This window comes from Podarcis raffonei, chromosome 1 (genome assembly GCF_027172205.1).
Source record: "Podarcis raffonei isolate rPodRaf1 chromosome 1, rPodRaf1.pri, whole genome shotgun sequence".
Taxonomy (NCBI): domain Eukaryota; kingdom Metazoa; phylum Chordata; class Lepidosauria; order Squamata; family Lacertidae; genus Podarcis; species Podarcis raffonei.
The window spans coordinates 83,575,732-83,591,413 of record NC_070602.1 but is presented as its reverse complement, the minus strand read 5'-3'; the positions used below and the strand labels follow the sequence as shown (position 1 = coordinate 83,591,413).

At 45.6% G+C, this 15,682-nt stretch overlaps 1 protein-coding gene across 6 annotated transcripts; it reads left to right on the top strand.

Annotated features, from left to right (window-relative positions):
* Positions 1–3,850: 3,850 nt before the first annotated feature.
* Positions 3,851–15,637, top strand: ACY3 (aminoacylase 3). 6 transcript variants are annotated; one of them, XM_053399989.1, is made up of 8 exons: positions 3,867–3,940; positions 6,608–6,770; positions 9,345–9,597; positions 9,963–10,158; positions 10,262–10,355; positions 12,970–13,077; positions 14,593–14,702; positions 15,297–15,637. In XM_053399989.1, exons 3-8 carry the CDS (start codon positions 9,365–9,367, stop codon positions 15,489–15,491), a joined length of 936 nt encoding a protein of 311 aa, XP_053255964.1. In that variant the 5' UTR covers positions 3,867–3,940; positions 6,608–6,770; positions 9,345–9,364; the 3' UTR covers positions 15,492–15,637. The 6 variants fall into 6 exon arrangements, with proteins under 6 accessions (XP_053255944.1, XP_053255964.1, XP_053255936.1 ...); XM_053399961.1 differs by lacking the exon at positions 3,867–3,940 and adding an exon at positions 4,919–6,068; XM_053399969.1 differs by lacking the exon at positions 6,608–6,770 and having other exon boundaries at positions 3,851–3,940.
* Positions 15,638–15,682: the final 45 nt, after the last annotated feature.

Below are 15,682 nucleotides of genomic sequence, written 5' to 3'. Positions count from 1 at the left end.
AGGCAAAAGAGCCATGAATGCAAAGCTCCTAACCCACTTTAAGGAATCAAGAGGTCTCTACAGATGTCATGAAATGCCCAAAGAGAAAAGTAACAGGGTCCAGAGCACCGATGGGTGCATGCCTGGCTCCTGCAGTGCCAAGCAGGCTTTACCTGACATTGCCCGCGATGCTGGGATGACTTCGGGTTGTTTAGTTTGGCTCGTCTCTCTCCGTCTCGCCACGTTCCCCTTTGCAATGTTCTGAATTGAATCTCTGGGATGGTGCGAGCGATTTTATTTTCCTTCATAACAGTGTTGGGGGGCAGGAGGTGGACCCACGTCAGCCAAGACTCCCACTCCCTCCAATGGGAAGCAAGATGGGGAAATGGGTGGATGGGGGAGAGGCTTTGCTGGGTGACATGGCAAGACCAACAGCGCACGCTGGAGGCATTTGAGTAGCTACACGTACATGCAGCAAATAAAATGCACAGCGATTAATGAGTAGGATGAGCAGGTGGCTGGGAGCAGCAACCCTGGGACCACATCCTGGGCCGAGACAATATTGCTGAAGCCGGAGGGTTAAAAAGGACAGTGGGTGCAACAGCTTTAATTTGTTGTTAGTGTTCCTCAGTGATCCTCATAAAAACCAAGGTGGAGGTCTTGAGTGACAGAAGGGTCAAAGTCTGTAGCATATAGACAAGAGGGGACAGGACTACGGGTCAAGCTGTATAGAGGAGGGTTGTGGTTTTTTGGCAGTGCAGCTTTTCTTACTGCTGGAGTTTTAATGACGTGATGAGATGCCCCTGCTAAATCCCTCTTCTGTGTAACTGTTTAGGGCACAGGAACTCCCATCTTCAGGAGCACAGGATGAACTGTTTGATGGAGGCAGCTTGTCAAACCACTGTGGGAAATGGTCTCTGAGATGCCTCCCCCTCCTTTAAAAGGGCTGTTTACTGAGATGGGAGGGGAAGCATATTAGGGGGTGGGGAAGCCGTGAGGAGTGGGGCTGGGATCAAGCTGTGAGGTGTAAAGCGAGGAAGAGTTGGCCAGGTGTGGGGGAAGAGAGGTTGGCAGCAGGGTTGGCAGGTGGAGCAAAGCAGGGGTAACAGCTTGCAAAAAATAAGAAGAACAGTATCTGTACATTTTGTCTCATATATCAGACTCTGCCAGTGCTACAGAATAAACATCCACAAATGTATTAATTGAACATATGATAGATAAGTTAAAGATATGTACAATTTTATAACATGCAGAGAACAATATGTGCAAAGAAATCAGAGAGGGGAGCTGAGGGAAGTCCTTGGTGGGGGGAAGGGGGAAAATAATGTAATTGATTATTTGGACTGATAATTTGTTATGTTGAAATTGTTTAATAAAAATATTTCTTTTTTTTTAAAAAAAAGACTCTGCCAATGCTACAAATGTACTTTTTTTAATGAAAGCTGGGAATCTGGAGATTATGTTTCCTCCAGGAGGTGCAACTGTCCCCTGTTGCCCCCCCCCCCACATGGATGCCCACTACTAACACACAAAGCTCCCCACCTGCCCTCTTCCTCATGCCCTCTCCAAGCATGCAAATAAGGATGCAAGAGCAGCAGCTGCCTCCATTTCCCTTGCCCTCTCCTGCTGGGCCCAGAGGGAGAGGAAAAGTGGTTGGGCAGTGGCAGGAGTGGCAAAGAGGTGGGCTTGCTCAGGGGGCAGACAGTGAGTGAACCCACATGTGCATGCAACATCAAGGGGCGGCTTGCATTCTTCAAGTAGCCATCCCAGATCAAGCACGGCATGAAGACTTACACAAGAGGCTCAGTAGGCTAGTGAGGGAGCCATCTTCCCTTCCTCTCCTCCTCTCCATGCTCAGCCCTCAGGCACAGGGCCATGGTCTTCCCCTCCATCCATCTTCCTCCTGCCAAGCTGGCGACAGCTGCTCCTTGTGCCTTCTCACACCTCCTCATCTTGCCGCTCAATACCTGCTGGGGAGTTATTAGAGCTGCCACTGCTGGTGACAGAAGGAGATAAATGGGCAGTAGCTGAGAAGGGTGCCCCCTCGGCAATGAGACTGTGAGGGAGGCCAGATCTGGGGTGGGTGTGATGGTACTCTTAGCATGAGGGAGGGAAGGATGGCTCCCAGAGAGCAGCAGGCAAGAGAAGTCCTTACTGAGGTATTTTGTAAGGAAAGAAAATAACATGAAGGATGGAATGGATTCTATTCATTACAGGCCCAAAAGAGTCAATGGTTTCTCCAGGAGTCCTATGCTGCAGAAGAATAGGGCGCAAGTGTCAATTCTACCTATTTATATCGCTATAAATTTGAGCTGGTTTATGGCTTTTGAATCTTGCCTGTCACCTCTGGTCAGTTTAAGCTGCAACCCTATGCACACTTACCTAGAGAGGGTCAGCCCTACCACTAGGTGGAGTGAGGCAGCTGCCTCAGACAGCAAAGGCTAGAGGCACAGGGACTGGAGGCAAGGCATTAGAAGACATAGTTGTGTTTGTTTGCCACATAGTTTGCCCTACACCCCAGCTGTGGAGGACGCTGTCCCATTGCCAGTGTTGAAGTATAATTAAACTGGTTAGCTTCTGTATGTGGAAATGAGGGAAGGCACTATCTTGTCCTTTGTTTCAAGAAGCAAAATGTCTTGGACCAGTCCTGTAGCTGGTAAGAACACAGACTCTTTCCTACATGACACTGTTACCCTACATGGAGATCTTCCATATGACATTGTTTTGTGTTTCCCAACCAAATGGTAGAAAATTCCACTAATGACTGGAATCTGTGGCTAGAAGACAATTCTTTTGCTAGGAGTGATAGTAGCTAAGGGCACAATGATGTTTCTCAATGGGAGCTCATGGTTGTTCATTAATTCCAAGGAGGTGGGAATCAGAACTTGAAGCAGGAGACCCAAAGCTAGTGGAGGTGATATTGTAAAGTGGGTGCATTTGTGTGTGAGGGAGAAGAAAAAGGCATTTGTGGAGTCTGGAGTGAGACAAAAAGAGAGCTATGCTCGCTGAATGTACTTTGGGGTGCAAGGCATCTTTCTCGGGCAGTGTTACCCATGCAACTTCTCATTGCTCAAGGAAATGAGGGAGCATGCAAGAGTGTTTAGAAATATCTGTTCATTAGTAAGAAGGCAGAGCAGTTATAAACAGTGTGTGCCCCAAAGCTGCATCCAGTTTTGGAACATCATCATCAGTGCTTTTTTCTGGGGGGGACGCAGGCGTATGCATACCCCTAAACATTTTGTGAATCTTTGTACTTTTGTCCATTTACTGTATTTATTTTCCTCAATTTGATCTATAAAATGGTGTTTTTCTTGAGTCAAAATGAGAGTATCCCAAACATTTTTTAAGAAAAAAAGCACTGATCACCATTATCCATGGACCTCAAACTGTCGACTAGACAGTATTATATCTTATCCTTTGTCTAGGACTAGATTCTAGGGGGCTGAAGTGCACAACTCAGGGTGCTCCCAGGCAACATGGTTACTGAGCATTCATCCTGATTTTTTTACAGGGTGGATAGACAATGTCAGCTAGTTAATGTGTGGGCTTCTTGTGCAAGACCTCCCAATCAACTGGCATTGTGCAGCCTGAATTTGCCAATACGTGATTGAATCCCACCTGAAAATAGCAATAGTCTGCAAATGTCCTGCAAGTGTGAACCCAACCACTCAGGCTGGGGTGATTTCATACTTAATCCCTAGCAATTATTCTTAATTTCTTGCCCAGTTTGGGTTCTTTGACTCAGAACTTAAGACAGGGCAACATTTTGGTGCAGATGCAGTGTGGTCCATAGGTCACTGGCAATTGCAACAAGAAAATAATTCACCAGGCTCCAAACAGCTAGAGCTAAAGGTTAAATGTTCGCTTTCCAGCCTCACTGTGACTCTAACAGCTCAAGTGCACTGAGGTGGCAGGGGCCGTCCTGAGCTAAGAACCCATATTAATTTAAGTCCTCTGACTGGTAAGTGTTCCCAACTTCTGTTATTTTCCCACTGAACGTCATGAAGGCCAAGAGCTTACTCTGGATAGCAGGACTGTGTTCATTTACATTTTTCCATATACTTTGGTAAACTAAATCATCTTATGGGGCACGAATGTTTCCTATTCTTCTCATAAGCCCTTCTTCCGGATATCTTCAGATTTCCTTAGAGTTGCCCTTCCACCATCTGCAGTTCTGCAAAGTCTTCACAAGATACTTGCAAGTATCTCCAGCTGCAGGTATGTGGATTTGTAGAGATTAGGAACTGGCAGCCAAATAATGAGCTGCTTAATTCAAATTAATATGGGACATTTAGTACTCTGGCCCTTCTCACCTGCTTAGGGTTGTTTGGTCACAATGCTGAAGTGACGGTGGAAACCACAACTGGAAGAGTTGCCCTCCTATGTCATTCATAAATGGTAGCATAAATGCTGTCTGGTCTAGACTCCAGTCTACAAACTGTGCTCTTTTGCCAGCTTCCTCCTTGCCCACAGTGTACATCTCCTCCTATCTGTATGTCTTACATATAACTTTGCTCAGTCCCACATGGCTCTTTCTTTCTCCAGCTGCACCCACCCATTGTTTTCTCAGCTTTCTGCTTTTCAGGTCACTTCCTACTTCAAGAATAGGGAAAGTGTGGCCCTGCAGATGCTTTTGGAGCTCCTTTCAGGCCCAGCCAGCGTGGCTAATGATTGGGGTGATGGGAGTTGAAATCCAATTATAGAGCCATAAAAGATGGGCAAAAGCAGTGCTTTTTTCTAAAATAAAAATGTTTAGGGGTACTCTCATTTTCCTACTCATATTGAAATACTGCCCCTCAATGTGGCCAAACTTAGATGTTTAGGGGGGGTGTACCCCTGCCCCCCACTGAAAAAAGCACTGGATGAAACACAGTACGCTGTGCTGATGTAGGTCATGGTTGCTGCTTGCTGCTTTCCCTCCCCTTCGCCGTGACCCTTGTTGCCGACACCATCTTTCCCCTTCTCCGCTTGCTGCCTTCCACTGCTTTTCTGCTGCTGCTCCTCTTCCCTCTGCCACTGCCTCCAGTGCAAGGACATCCTTGTAGCATCTTTGCAGCTCAGTATCACACTGCAAGGAAGAGGCCTTTCCTCAAAGCAAGGTATGGCAGTTATGGTAGTCACAGAGAGGGTGGTCACCACTGCCATTTTGCTACCACCATGGCAAACATTGTTGAAAGTTTGTCTCTGCTAAACTTTAAAGTTCAACAGAGGGCCAAGTGTCAGTGGTGCCTCAGTCACAATGCCTTGTGCTCTTTCTCTCTGCAGATCAGCTGTTCCTACCATCAAAGCATTATTTGCATTCAGCTTGGCCCTTTTGAGCTTTGTAGCTGTTTTTCTACATTGACCCCTCTCAAGAGATTTAGTTGTATCTCATGGGTGGCATTCAACTAACTCCTTGCCCTGTTTTCTCCCAGTGGCTCCAATTTCCTTATCGTGATCCCCTGAAGGCAGCCATTTCTGGATTTCTTCTTCTGCTGTTCCTAGAAAGAATCGTGGCTGCTACTTGCACCATCTGCTCCCTCTGTTTGCACCCTTTGGAGGTTTCTAGCTGCAGATCAGTTAGCAGCCCTCCCACTTCTGGCAGGATGGAGGCAGAGTAAAAATTGCCAGCCAACTTGAAGATGAAATCCCCAACAATACTGCAAGCCCAGCTTTCTGCAGTTTCTCCATTATAGGTTGAAGCTCTGCTGCTGTCCCAGGGTTTCAAAAATAGATCTTACCACGCTGAACTTTCACTTCCTCATGTTTCAGCACGTGGAAATTGTGCAACGTCTTAAGCACAGCTTCTTTAATTGTAAACCTCTTAAATCTTATCACTAGATCTCTCACTTCACCGCTGTTTGGCTCCCTTGGACTGGGGGCCCCATAAGCTTGTTCAGTGTCCTGCCAGGTCACTTCTACTGGCAATTTCAAGTCCTGGAACCAGTGTGATATAAATGACGCGGGGCCCTCCCATTCCTCTCTCCAGAAGGCCCAGATCTGAAGATAAGATTTTACCCTGCATGTTCTCCTGCTTCTCCACGCATAATTGTAAGTCTCTAGCTGCCATTTTCAATTTCAGCAGCTAGCTCTTTTCGGAGCATTTTAAGGTAAGCTAGAATTTCCCCTTTGCTGAACTTGGCCCCATCATGCACCATGTCAGCATCTTGGTGACACTGACAGGGTCCATTTTTCCTGTTGTTTTAGTTGGGGAAATTGAGGATTTGAAGCTTTCCACTGGAAATATATAAAAAAGAGAAGGGTCAAAGATGCTGAAGAGTGTTGTTGTTGTTGTTGTTGTTGTTGTTGTTGTTGTTGTTGTTGTTAAAATGCCCTATGTGTTCAGCCCCAAAAGGCCTTCTTGAGGGGCTTTCCTGCAAAACAATAGGTCCACATGTGAATTAACCATAGTTACATTTTGTTTTATACATGTTTTATTAATTGTGTGGTCCTATCTTTCTGTAAAAGAAAAAAAAAGATGTTATAGATATTGTTTGTAAACTTGCATCCATATCAATTAGCATATGCAAATAAGTGTCTCTCTTTTTTTTACCTTTTTGCTGGTGTTGCATGTCCTCATTTTAGTGGTGTGCTGAGTGGCCACTCTAACTGAAACTTATCTCTGCTCTTTCGCCGTTTAACCTGGCAGGCAGAAGGAGCAAGGGGTCTACATTGCAGCTTCCATTCACCTGTCCACCTCTGTGCAGTCCTATAGAAGAGTCACAGTCTTGTCTTCATAGAATTGTAGAGCTGGAAGGGACCATGAATGTCATCTAGTCCATCCCCTGCAGTGCAGGACTCTTTTGCCCGATGTGAGTCTTGAACCCACAACCCTGAGATTAAAAGACTTCTGCTCTACCAACTGAGCTGCCCAGCAGCTAGGATTCAGGAGGCGCACACATCAGCTGTCTAGCTCCCTCCCATGAAGTCTGTCTTCATGGTTAGAATCAGGCAGGCGCGCTGGCAGACAGAAAGGCGTATTGCAAAACAAAAACAAAAAATCCCAACAACACGCATGCTGCAGAGGCAACAACCTATGGCATTTTGGTGCCTGAGGCAGAAAATCCATAGTGTGCACAGCAATGATCACAAGCAACCGTGCCATGTTTGAAAGGGAAGGGGATGGCAAAGGTTTTTTTCCAGAGGTGGTGGTAACTGTGGAAGGGATAGCCTCTGTAGCAGACAGCAAATTTAACTGGGCATCAGATTCCAAGGAGAACTGCTGCACCCCATGGTACTCCACAACCAGCCAACTCATAGCTCCATATGCTGCCTCCAAATGTCTCCTGGTCCTTTCATCTACTTCTTTTAATTTTTGCAATTTATTTTTAATTTCAAGTAATGAAACATATCCATACAAGGATTACAAGGAGTTTAGTAGCTGTACAGAAAAGAAAGCAAAATAGCGGCTGATGGTTGTAGTTTTAGAAGTTCCAAGAAAGGCAATCAAATGAAAGTGTCTCTCCATAAGGAGAGTTCAAGGAGTTGATGGAGGGTGAAAACTATGTCCAATTGTCTTAACAAAGTCTCTCTCTGATCCTTTCCTAATTGAAAGCTGGTGACAAACTGCTTCTTTGCCCCTCAGCTTAGATATGAGGAATGTCGTGTTCCCAAATGCTCCTGGGTGTTGCATTCTAAAGGCTGCCAGATTCCCAACTATCAGAAAAACATATTAAGTTATTAATGACTACAGCAGTTCTTTTGTTAACGTCCCTGCCGCTCATCAGCTGGGCGTTCCCCATTATCAAGATGGCCAAATTCATGACATTATGAAAGATGAAACTTGAGAACATGAGTGTTTCTCCCTCCTCCCTCTTTTTTATTATTTAAATCTCATAATAATTAAAGTCATGTGGGTGGGTGTGCACATGTTTTTTAAGCAAGAGATTTGTGGCTTTTTGCATATGCATACCAATAACATGCAAACCATTTAAATGTTTGAGATAATAGTCACTTTAGATGCAAACTCCCTCTGCTGCTCTCTCCAAATAGCACCTATGCTTTCAAGTCATGACAGGGTGAAGGGAGGTTGCCAGGGCCTGATGAGGTGGAGAAATGGAAGCAGCAGAAAGTTAACTATCTGAAGACACTGTAGGATGTGTGAGGCTTTGAAAGTCCTGGACCGGCTTCAGAAAATGGGAATTGGGAGCATGGTATCACAGTGGTCCCAATCCTGCCTTCAGAACCAAGTCCAGAGAGTAGCATTGGGAGAGTGCCCCCTGGTGGCTCTTATGGGGTGCTGCAGGGGGCTGTCTTATCTCCACTGCTGTTTAATATCATTCTACATGAAGCCACTGGGAGTGGTCATTAGGAGTTTGCTAATGGTTATTTCTCCTTAACCATTGAATCAAAAGAGGCTGCTGCCTGGATGCAGCGGTGAAATGAATGAGCTAAAACAAGCTGAGCTTGTATTCTGGCAAGACAGAGGCGCTGGGGGTGAGTAGCTCCCGTGTCTGAGAAATTGGTCAGCTGCCTACCCTGGATGGGGCTGCACTCCCTCTGAAGGAGCAGGTTCACAATTTGGGGGTGCATCTGGTCAGCTTGGTCACAGGAGGCTTTGTGGCTAGAAGTTCCTTTGACCAGCTGCGACTGATTCAACAGCAACAGTCATTCCTGGACTGGGAAAGCCTTGCCACAGTAGTTCGTGAATTTCCAATGCTGTGGATTTACTGCAATGTACTCTATGTGGGGTTTCACTCTTGCTTGATCCGGAAACTGCAGTTAGTACAAAATGCTGCAGCATGATTGCTGGCAGGAGTGAGGCCTTGTCAGCATAAAACACCTGTGCTCAGAGATCTGCACCGGTTGCCGATTTGCTGCCGAGCCAAGTTTAAGGTGTCACTGTTAGGATATAAAGCCCTTAAGAACTGGGGACCGGTTTATGTATCAGCTCACCTTACCCTCCATGTGCCCCCTCGGCCATTTCGATTGGCGAAATTGGCACTACATAATAGGTGCCACATAATACATGTTCTGTATTTGTAAGAACTCAGTCATTTAGTGTGGCAGCGCATACACTTGGAACTCCCTGCCTCTTGAGATCAAGAGGTATCTTCATTGCACTCTTTTTGGTGCCTGCTAGAAACATTCTTGTTTAGGCAAGCCCACCCTGGTGCTTAGGAAGTAATTTTAATCTGTTTTGGTATTTTAACGTCTGTATGTTTTAAAATAGGGTTGAAATTTTACTGTGTTATCTTTCGTAAACTGCTTTGAATTTTTTTTTACAATCAAGCAGCATATAAATGTTATGAAATAAACAAATAAAGGCTTTGCTCTTAAGGAGGGCTTTGAGGGACAGAAATGGTTTGGCTAGGTGCAAATGGAGGGAATTCTTTGATGTTTCCAAAAGGGCAACAGTCAATTCTTGGCTTTCTTTCTCCTAACAGGAGCCAAAACCACCACAGTCATGGCGGAACTTCAACGTCTTCCCTCCTTGAAACGAGTGGCCGTTTCTGGGGGCACCCATGGGAATGAGATGTCGGGAGTTTACCTGGCCAAGCACTGGCTCAGGGACCCCTCTGAGTTGCAACGTGGCACCTTCCAAGCTACGCCCTTCCTGGGCAACCCACGGGCAGTTGAGCAATGTGTGCGCTACATTGGGAGGGATCTTAATCGGGCTTTCCTCAATGAATTTCTCACGTGAGTCTATGACCCTGTGTGTTGCTCTGCAGAGCTTCCCTAGGAAAGGCAAGAGTTTGGTTTGCATTCCTCTCAGCTAGATCTGAGGATGTATTGGAGTGCTAAATCATCACTCAAGGCTGGATTTTGCTGCATAAGGCTGGGGTGGAGAACTTTTGGCTCTTTAGATGTTTCTGAACTACAACTCCTCTCATCCCACGCCATTAACCAGGCTTGCTAGGGCTGATGGGAGTTGTAGTTCAAAAACATCTGGAAGACCTCCATGGGAAAATGTCATCTCACCTTCAGTCCTGGTTGAAATCCCTCTTTTGGCCCAGGAATCTGCCAATTTGTCATCACCTTTGTTTTGCTCATCTGTTTCTTAGCTCCAAGGACTCTGACATAGACCACTATGAAGTTCAACGTGCTCAGGAGATCAACCAGAGTTTTGGGCCCAGGGGTTCATCTCAGGCCTATGACTTTATGTTTGACCTACATAACACCACAGCCAACATGGGCGCATGCCTTTTCGTGGCCACTGAGCACTGCCTGTTGCCCATGCACATGTGTCACTACATTCAGGTAAGCCCATGATCCTGGGATCTCCTGAAAATCTCATTTCTCCAGCTTTTTCAGGGAAGTAAAGCTGAAGTTTCCCCTTAAAAGCTACTTCTTTTCTCCACAGAAGCATTATTCAATGGGGCCCTGCACCATCTTCCTTTATCAGAAGCCAGGAGAGGAGACTCTTTACCTCACTTCAGTGGCCAAAGCTGGAATAGGTAGGGAGTGATAATCAGCCTGGGCATTCCTGATGGTAGAGAACTATCCATTCTAGGTCAACTTTGACAGGAGGGGCAGGGCCACTCACCTGTCAGTCATTGTATAATTGTGTATCATGCTCCCCAGAGGAGCTCAGGGTAGGAGACATGTTTTCTCTCCCCTTTACATTCACAATAACCCTGGGAGGAAAAATAAGCTAAGAGGCAGTGAGTGTTTCTTCCAACCAGTCTTCCATACTTAAAAGTGGAGCCCAAATCTTGTTTCTTACTCCTTTCAAGTCCAAATGTCCCCGAGGCTCCAACCTCCACCTTAAGCAAATTTGTAATCCTTAGGTCTTCAGATCTCCACATAAGGAGATCTCTCCTTTTTTCAATCTCCAATTCAGGCCGGATTTTCCACATCAAGTTCTTATTTTCCTTCATTACCATCATGTCAGACCTCAAGTCCTCCTTCATCATCTGCAGAATTACAGCTCCTCCTTCCTTTTCTTCAGGGACAACATATGTCTCCTTCTCCAAATTCTCAAAGTTGTCAAGTTTCTCTTTCTGTTCAGTTGAATAAACTTCCTGATTCAAATCCTTATCAGATTCAATGATATTGTTTACAGTTGAGTCCAGAGTTGTAACATTTATAGCCAAAACATCAATTTGGCCTTGTAACTTTCCCAAGAGAACAAAGACTCTGTCCAATTCAGCCTGAATTCTCCCCCTTCCAGCCATTCTTGTAATGTCCCAAAACCCCCTCTAGAGGGATTTTGGTTTCTTAATATTCATTCCAGTTCAAATCCAAAAATCCAGTTAGTTTGTATCAGTTCTTCCTTGTTTTCAACAAATTGTAACAAAATTGTAACAGATATAACCAGCAGAAGCAGCAGAAACAAAGTTCTCTTTTTCCGTCTTGACAGCTAATTTGACAGCTGTCAAACTCTTTAGTACCTCATCAACAGGCTCTCTCGCGGAACACTCCCGGGTCCGGGAGGGTGGCACTTCAGCTCCCAAAATTAGCTCTTTATCCTCCAGCAAGATTTCTTATACTGCCAAACCGTGAAATTAAAGTCTTTTACCAAAGAAGGAAAAAAGAGGTTCTCTCGACCTTAGTTAGCAGGTCCTTGCTTTAACTTGTTTACAAGACGGGGAGGCAGACTTCCTTTTTACACCTTCCCCGATCGTGCCTAATTCTTAAAAAAAATTTCCTTTACAGTTCCAATTTCCGTAGTACTCACGGGTTGTTACTTTTAGAATCCAATTGTTCACAAGAAGAAGTCAGCGCTCTCCGACCATGGCAATGCGGCTTCACTCCGTAGGAGAAGCAGTCGACTCTCAGCACCGCGCCGCTCACCCCGTCCCCCGTTCCGAAGCCTTTAAAAAGGCTCCTTCGCAGGTCGGGGGGGCGCAAATGGTGCCCGCCGAGTCACCAGGTTCACAGGCTTCACCGCCTGTGATTTTTGAGGGTCCCCGCGTCGCCGCAGCGGCCAGACCCAATTCCTGCGGAGCCGATTCCCTCCGGAGCTCAGAGGGAATCCGCCATTAGTCGATGGCGCTAACCCGGAAGTCGTCAACATGGATCCTGAAGGGCCAGAGCTTCTCCGAGATTTGGTGTTTAATTTTAAGGACTATCAAAAAAACCGGCAGAGAGGAATTGAGAAAGAATTAAGAGCCTCGGATGTGAGATCTCCAGGCTAATACTAGATTAAGACTGATGGACATTTGTTGGGGACTGAAACCGGGAAAGGGTGGGGTGGGGTTTGGGAATCCAAAGGGTACATAATTATAATGTGTTTTGTTTTTATTTTGTTTTTGTAATGTGTATGAAAATTGGGAAATTCGTGGAAGGGAATTTGGGTCGACTTTAGAAAGAATGTTTTAAGAATGTGTATTGATGTATAAGTATTGATGTTTAAGTTTGGATAAGGTAAAATTTGTTTTTTAAAATGAACTAAATTAAATGAAAATAAGGTTAGCAAAAATAAATTGAGGAAATGGATGAAAGAGAAAAAGTAAAATAATAATATGTTAAATTAAGTATAGAAATAGGTTAAAAATTATGGATAAGGATTTGCTGAACTAACCATTTGAACTGGAATACAAGAAAGGGAGGTATGAGGAGGTCAGGGAAATATGTTATTGAAAAATAGGTATTATGAACTTTATGTGTTTTTAATTATTATTTTTTTGCTTTTTCCTTTTTGATTCTTTTTTATTGTATTAAATTTGAAAATCTTAATAAATATATTTTTTTAAAAAAAAGAGGCAGTGAGTGGTCCAAGACCACCCAATAAGCTTTGTGGGTGAGGGAGGGGATTTAAACCCAGGCTACCGTCCCCCAAATCCAACACTCTCAACAACGATGCTATACCACACTGGTTCTGATACTGAGCAGGGCTAGGGTGGAAATGTGTTTCATATAGGTGTACTAACACCAGGTGTTTGACCCAAAGGTAATGGCATGCTGTGCTTAAAAAATTACCAAAGCAAGGGAGTGAAATGCACAGGATCAGACCACCGCTGTGCCAGTTATGCAAAAGGCTTTTGGGAAGCTCATGCTTTACGTAAGATAGGCAGAGGGACTCTGCTGGGATAATTCCATAATCACTTCTCTGTTATTCCCCTGCAGCGTTAGAGCTGGGTCCTCAGCCCCAAGGAGTGGCGCGAGCTGACTGCCTTGCTCAGATGAGATCCATCATGGCCTGTGCTCTGGACTTCATTGAGCTTTTTAACAAAGGTGACCGATCCCATCATTCCTCGTTCTGTACCGATTCTTGGGATTTGGAGCTGGGCTAAATCAGAGATGGGAACTCTTTTCACCCTCAGGGACTGCATTCCCTCATGAGGAGCCTCCTCCTGGGAGGCCTTGTGACAGTGGTGCCCAGGCCTAGAGGCAAAAGTGGGTGGGGCAGAGCCAGTGGCAAAATGGGCGGAGCCATAGGTGAGACTCTTCCCTTTGTACAGTAGGTGCCATTCCAGCCGTGCAAACACTCTCCTCTTCGTCTTTCATCCGGCCAAGTGAGAGGCATTGTTGCTGCTGAAGGGCAAATTCCAGCCAGGCAAAAGCACCTGATGAAAACTGAGAGCAGGGCCTGTGTGGTCTAGGGAAGGGGTGTGGTCTGAGGAGAGGTATGAGGACCTGATAAAGAGCCCCTAGGAAGCCACATTTGGCCTCCACTCTTGAGCTAAATGGATGTGACTGGCATGGGTCCAAGAGCTTTTCTTTTTCCTTGCTGTTTTCCCTGGGAAACCCTCTATTTATTCCTGAATCAGAACAAATGTCAATAGGGTATTCTGCAAATTGACGCTTGTTCTGATTCAGCAGTAAACAGCGGGTTTTCCCAGAGAAAGTGACAGGACCAAAAAAACCACAAAACCCTCTCAGAGAAATCACAGGAAAAACAGAATAAATTGAAGGACAAAGGAAAGTGTGAGTGAGCCCTTAGATAGTTGACGATGCCTTTTTAGTTTTAGTGGTGAATGTTGACAGTCTTTCCCCATCCACGCACACGTTTTTCTCTTGTGAGTATATAGACAGAAGTACATAGTGAGCGTCTGGCCTACCAAACAACCACCATACATTACTCAGAAATCATTCTGACGATATAATTCATGTTTTATGATATATGCTTCTAGAGTGGTCCACTGTCTGATTTATGATATTCCATCTATTAAAGAGCTCTGTTGTTGTTTTTAAATAAATTTTGGCATGAAGCCTTGACCAACGCTCAGGTACCACTTGCTGACATACAGCCCACATAGTGATTGTGGCTCAGGAGTGGGGTGGGGACCCCACATTTTCCTTGGCCCTAATGGACAATTAGGGATGCGGGTGGCGCTGTGGGTTAAACCACAGAGCCTAGGACTTGCCGATCAGAAGGTCGGTGGTTCGAATCCCCACGATGGGGTGAGCTCCCGATGCTCGGTCCCAGCTCCTGCCAACCTAGCAGTTTGAAAGCATGTCAAAGTGCAAGTAGATAAATAGGTACCACTCTGGCAGGAAGGTAAACGGCGTTTCCGTGTGCTGCTCTGGTTCGCCAGAAGCGGCTTAGTCATGCTGGCTACATGACCTGGAAGCTGTACGCTGCTCCCTCGGCCAATAAAGTGAGATGAGCGCCGCAACCCCACAGTTGGTCACAACTGGACCTAATGGTCAGGGGTCCCTTTACCTTTACTTTAATGGACCATTGGCCATTAAGTGAGGCCCTCTCCCTTTCTATGGTCTGGTTGTCTTTCCATCTCCTCTTGTCAGGCACATTGTTCCCAGCCTTTGAGATTGAAGCATACAAGGTGGTTGAACGTGTGGATTTTCCCCGTTATCCTGATGGTGAGATCTCTGCTGTGATACATCCCAATCTGCAGGTGAGTATGGAGGGAAAAGGAAAGAAGGGGGGAGCAGACTCCTCCCCCCCCCCGTGTATGTGTGTGTGTGTAAAAAATGTAATCTGTATGCATCTTTGTAGCAGCTGCTGCTTCTCCTACACCAGGCATGGCCAAACTTGGCCCTCCAGATGTTGTTGGCCTACACCTCCCATCATCCCTAGCTAACAGGACCAGTGGTCAGGGATTATGGGAATTGTAGTCCCAAAACAGCTGGAGGGCCGAGTTTGGCCATGCCTGTCCTACACAATGTGTTAAAGGACTATGCTCCTACACCTTTAAAAAGTGTGTAGAAATGAGAATGTTGGTAGGTGTTACAAAAGAGAGGAAACTTGCAACTGCCAAAATTCTTTCCCATACACGATTGTTGTAAGTGTCTTAGCTGTCACTTTCTACTACATCTTATCACCCATCACCCTGCAGGCAGCAGTGGGGGAAAACCCTTGCTGCATATGTTCCAGCTTCTGTGAGAGTTGCTCTTGCCACTCCCAGGCAGAGAAGATGTAGGAATGCTTGCTCCAGGTGATGCTTCTTACTGTTCTGCCTTTAGCTTATAATCAAATCCTCTCTCTTTAGGATAAAGATTTCCAGCCCCTGAAGCCCGGGGACCCCATTTTCCAGACGCTCAGTGGAGATGTGATTCTGTATGAGGGTGACAGCATCACCTACCCAGCCTTCATCAATGAGGCAGCCTACTATGAGAAGAAAGTGGCCTTCGTCAAGATGGAGAAACGCACATTCGCCCAACCTGCACTGCAGAAGGAGCTTTAAATAAGTCACGTTTAATCCCGGGAACAAACCAGACATCACCAGAAGCCAGTTCAAATGAATACATTTTATATCGTCTAAGAAGCCTCTGTAGGGTACCTTGCCTAGGCACCGTATATTTGCACAAAAAATAAAGAGTCCTTGTATAATTTCATAGTTTATTACTGGAGACAGCTCTATCTCGTGCTTATAGG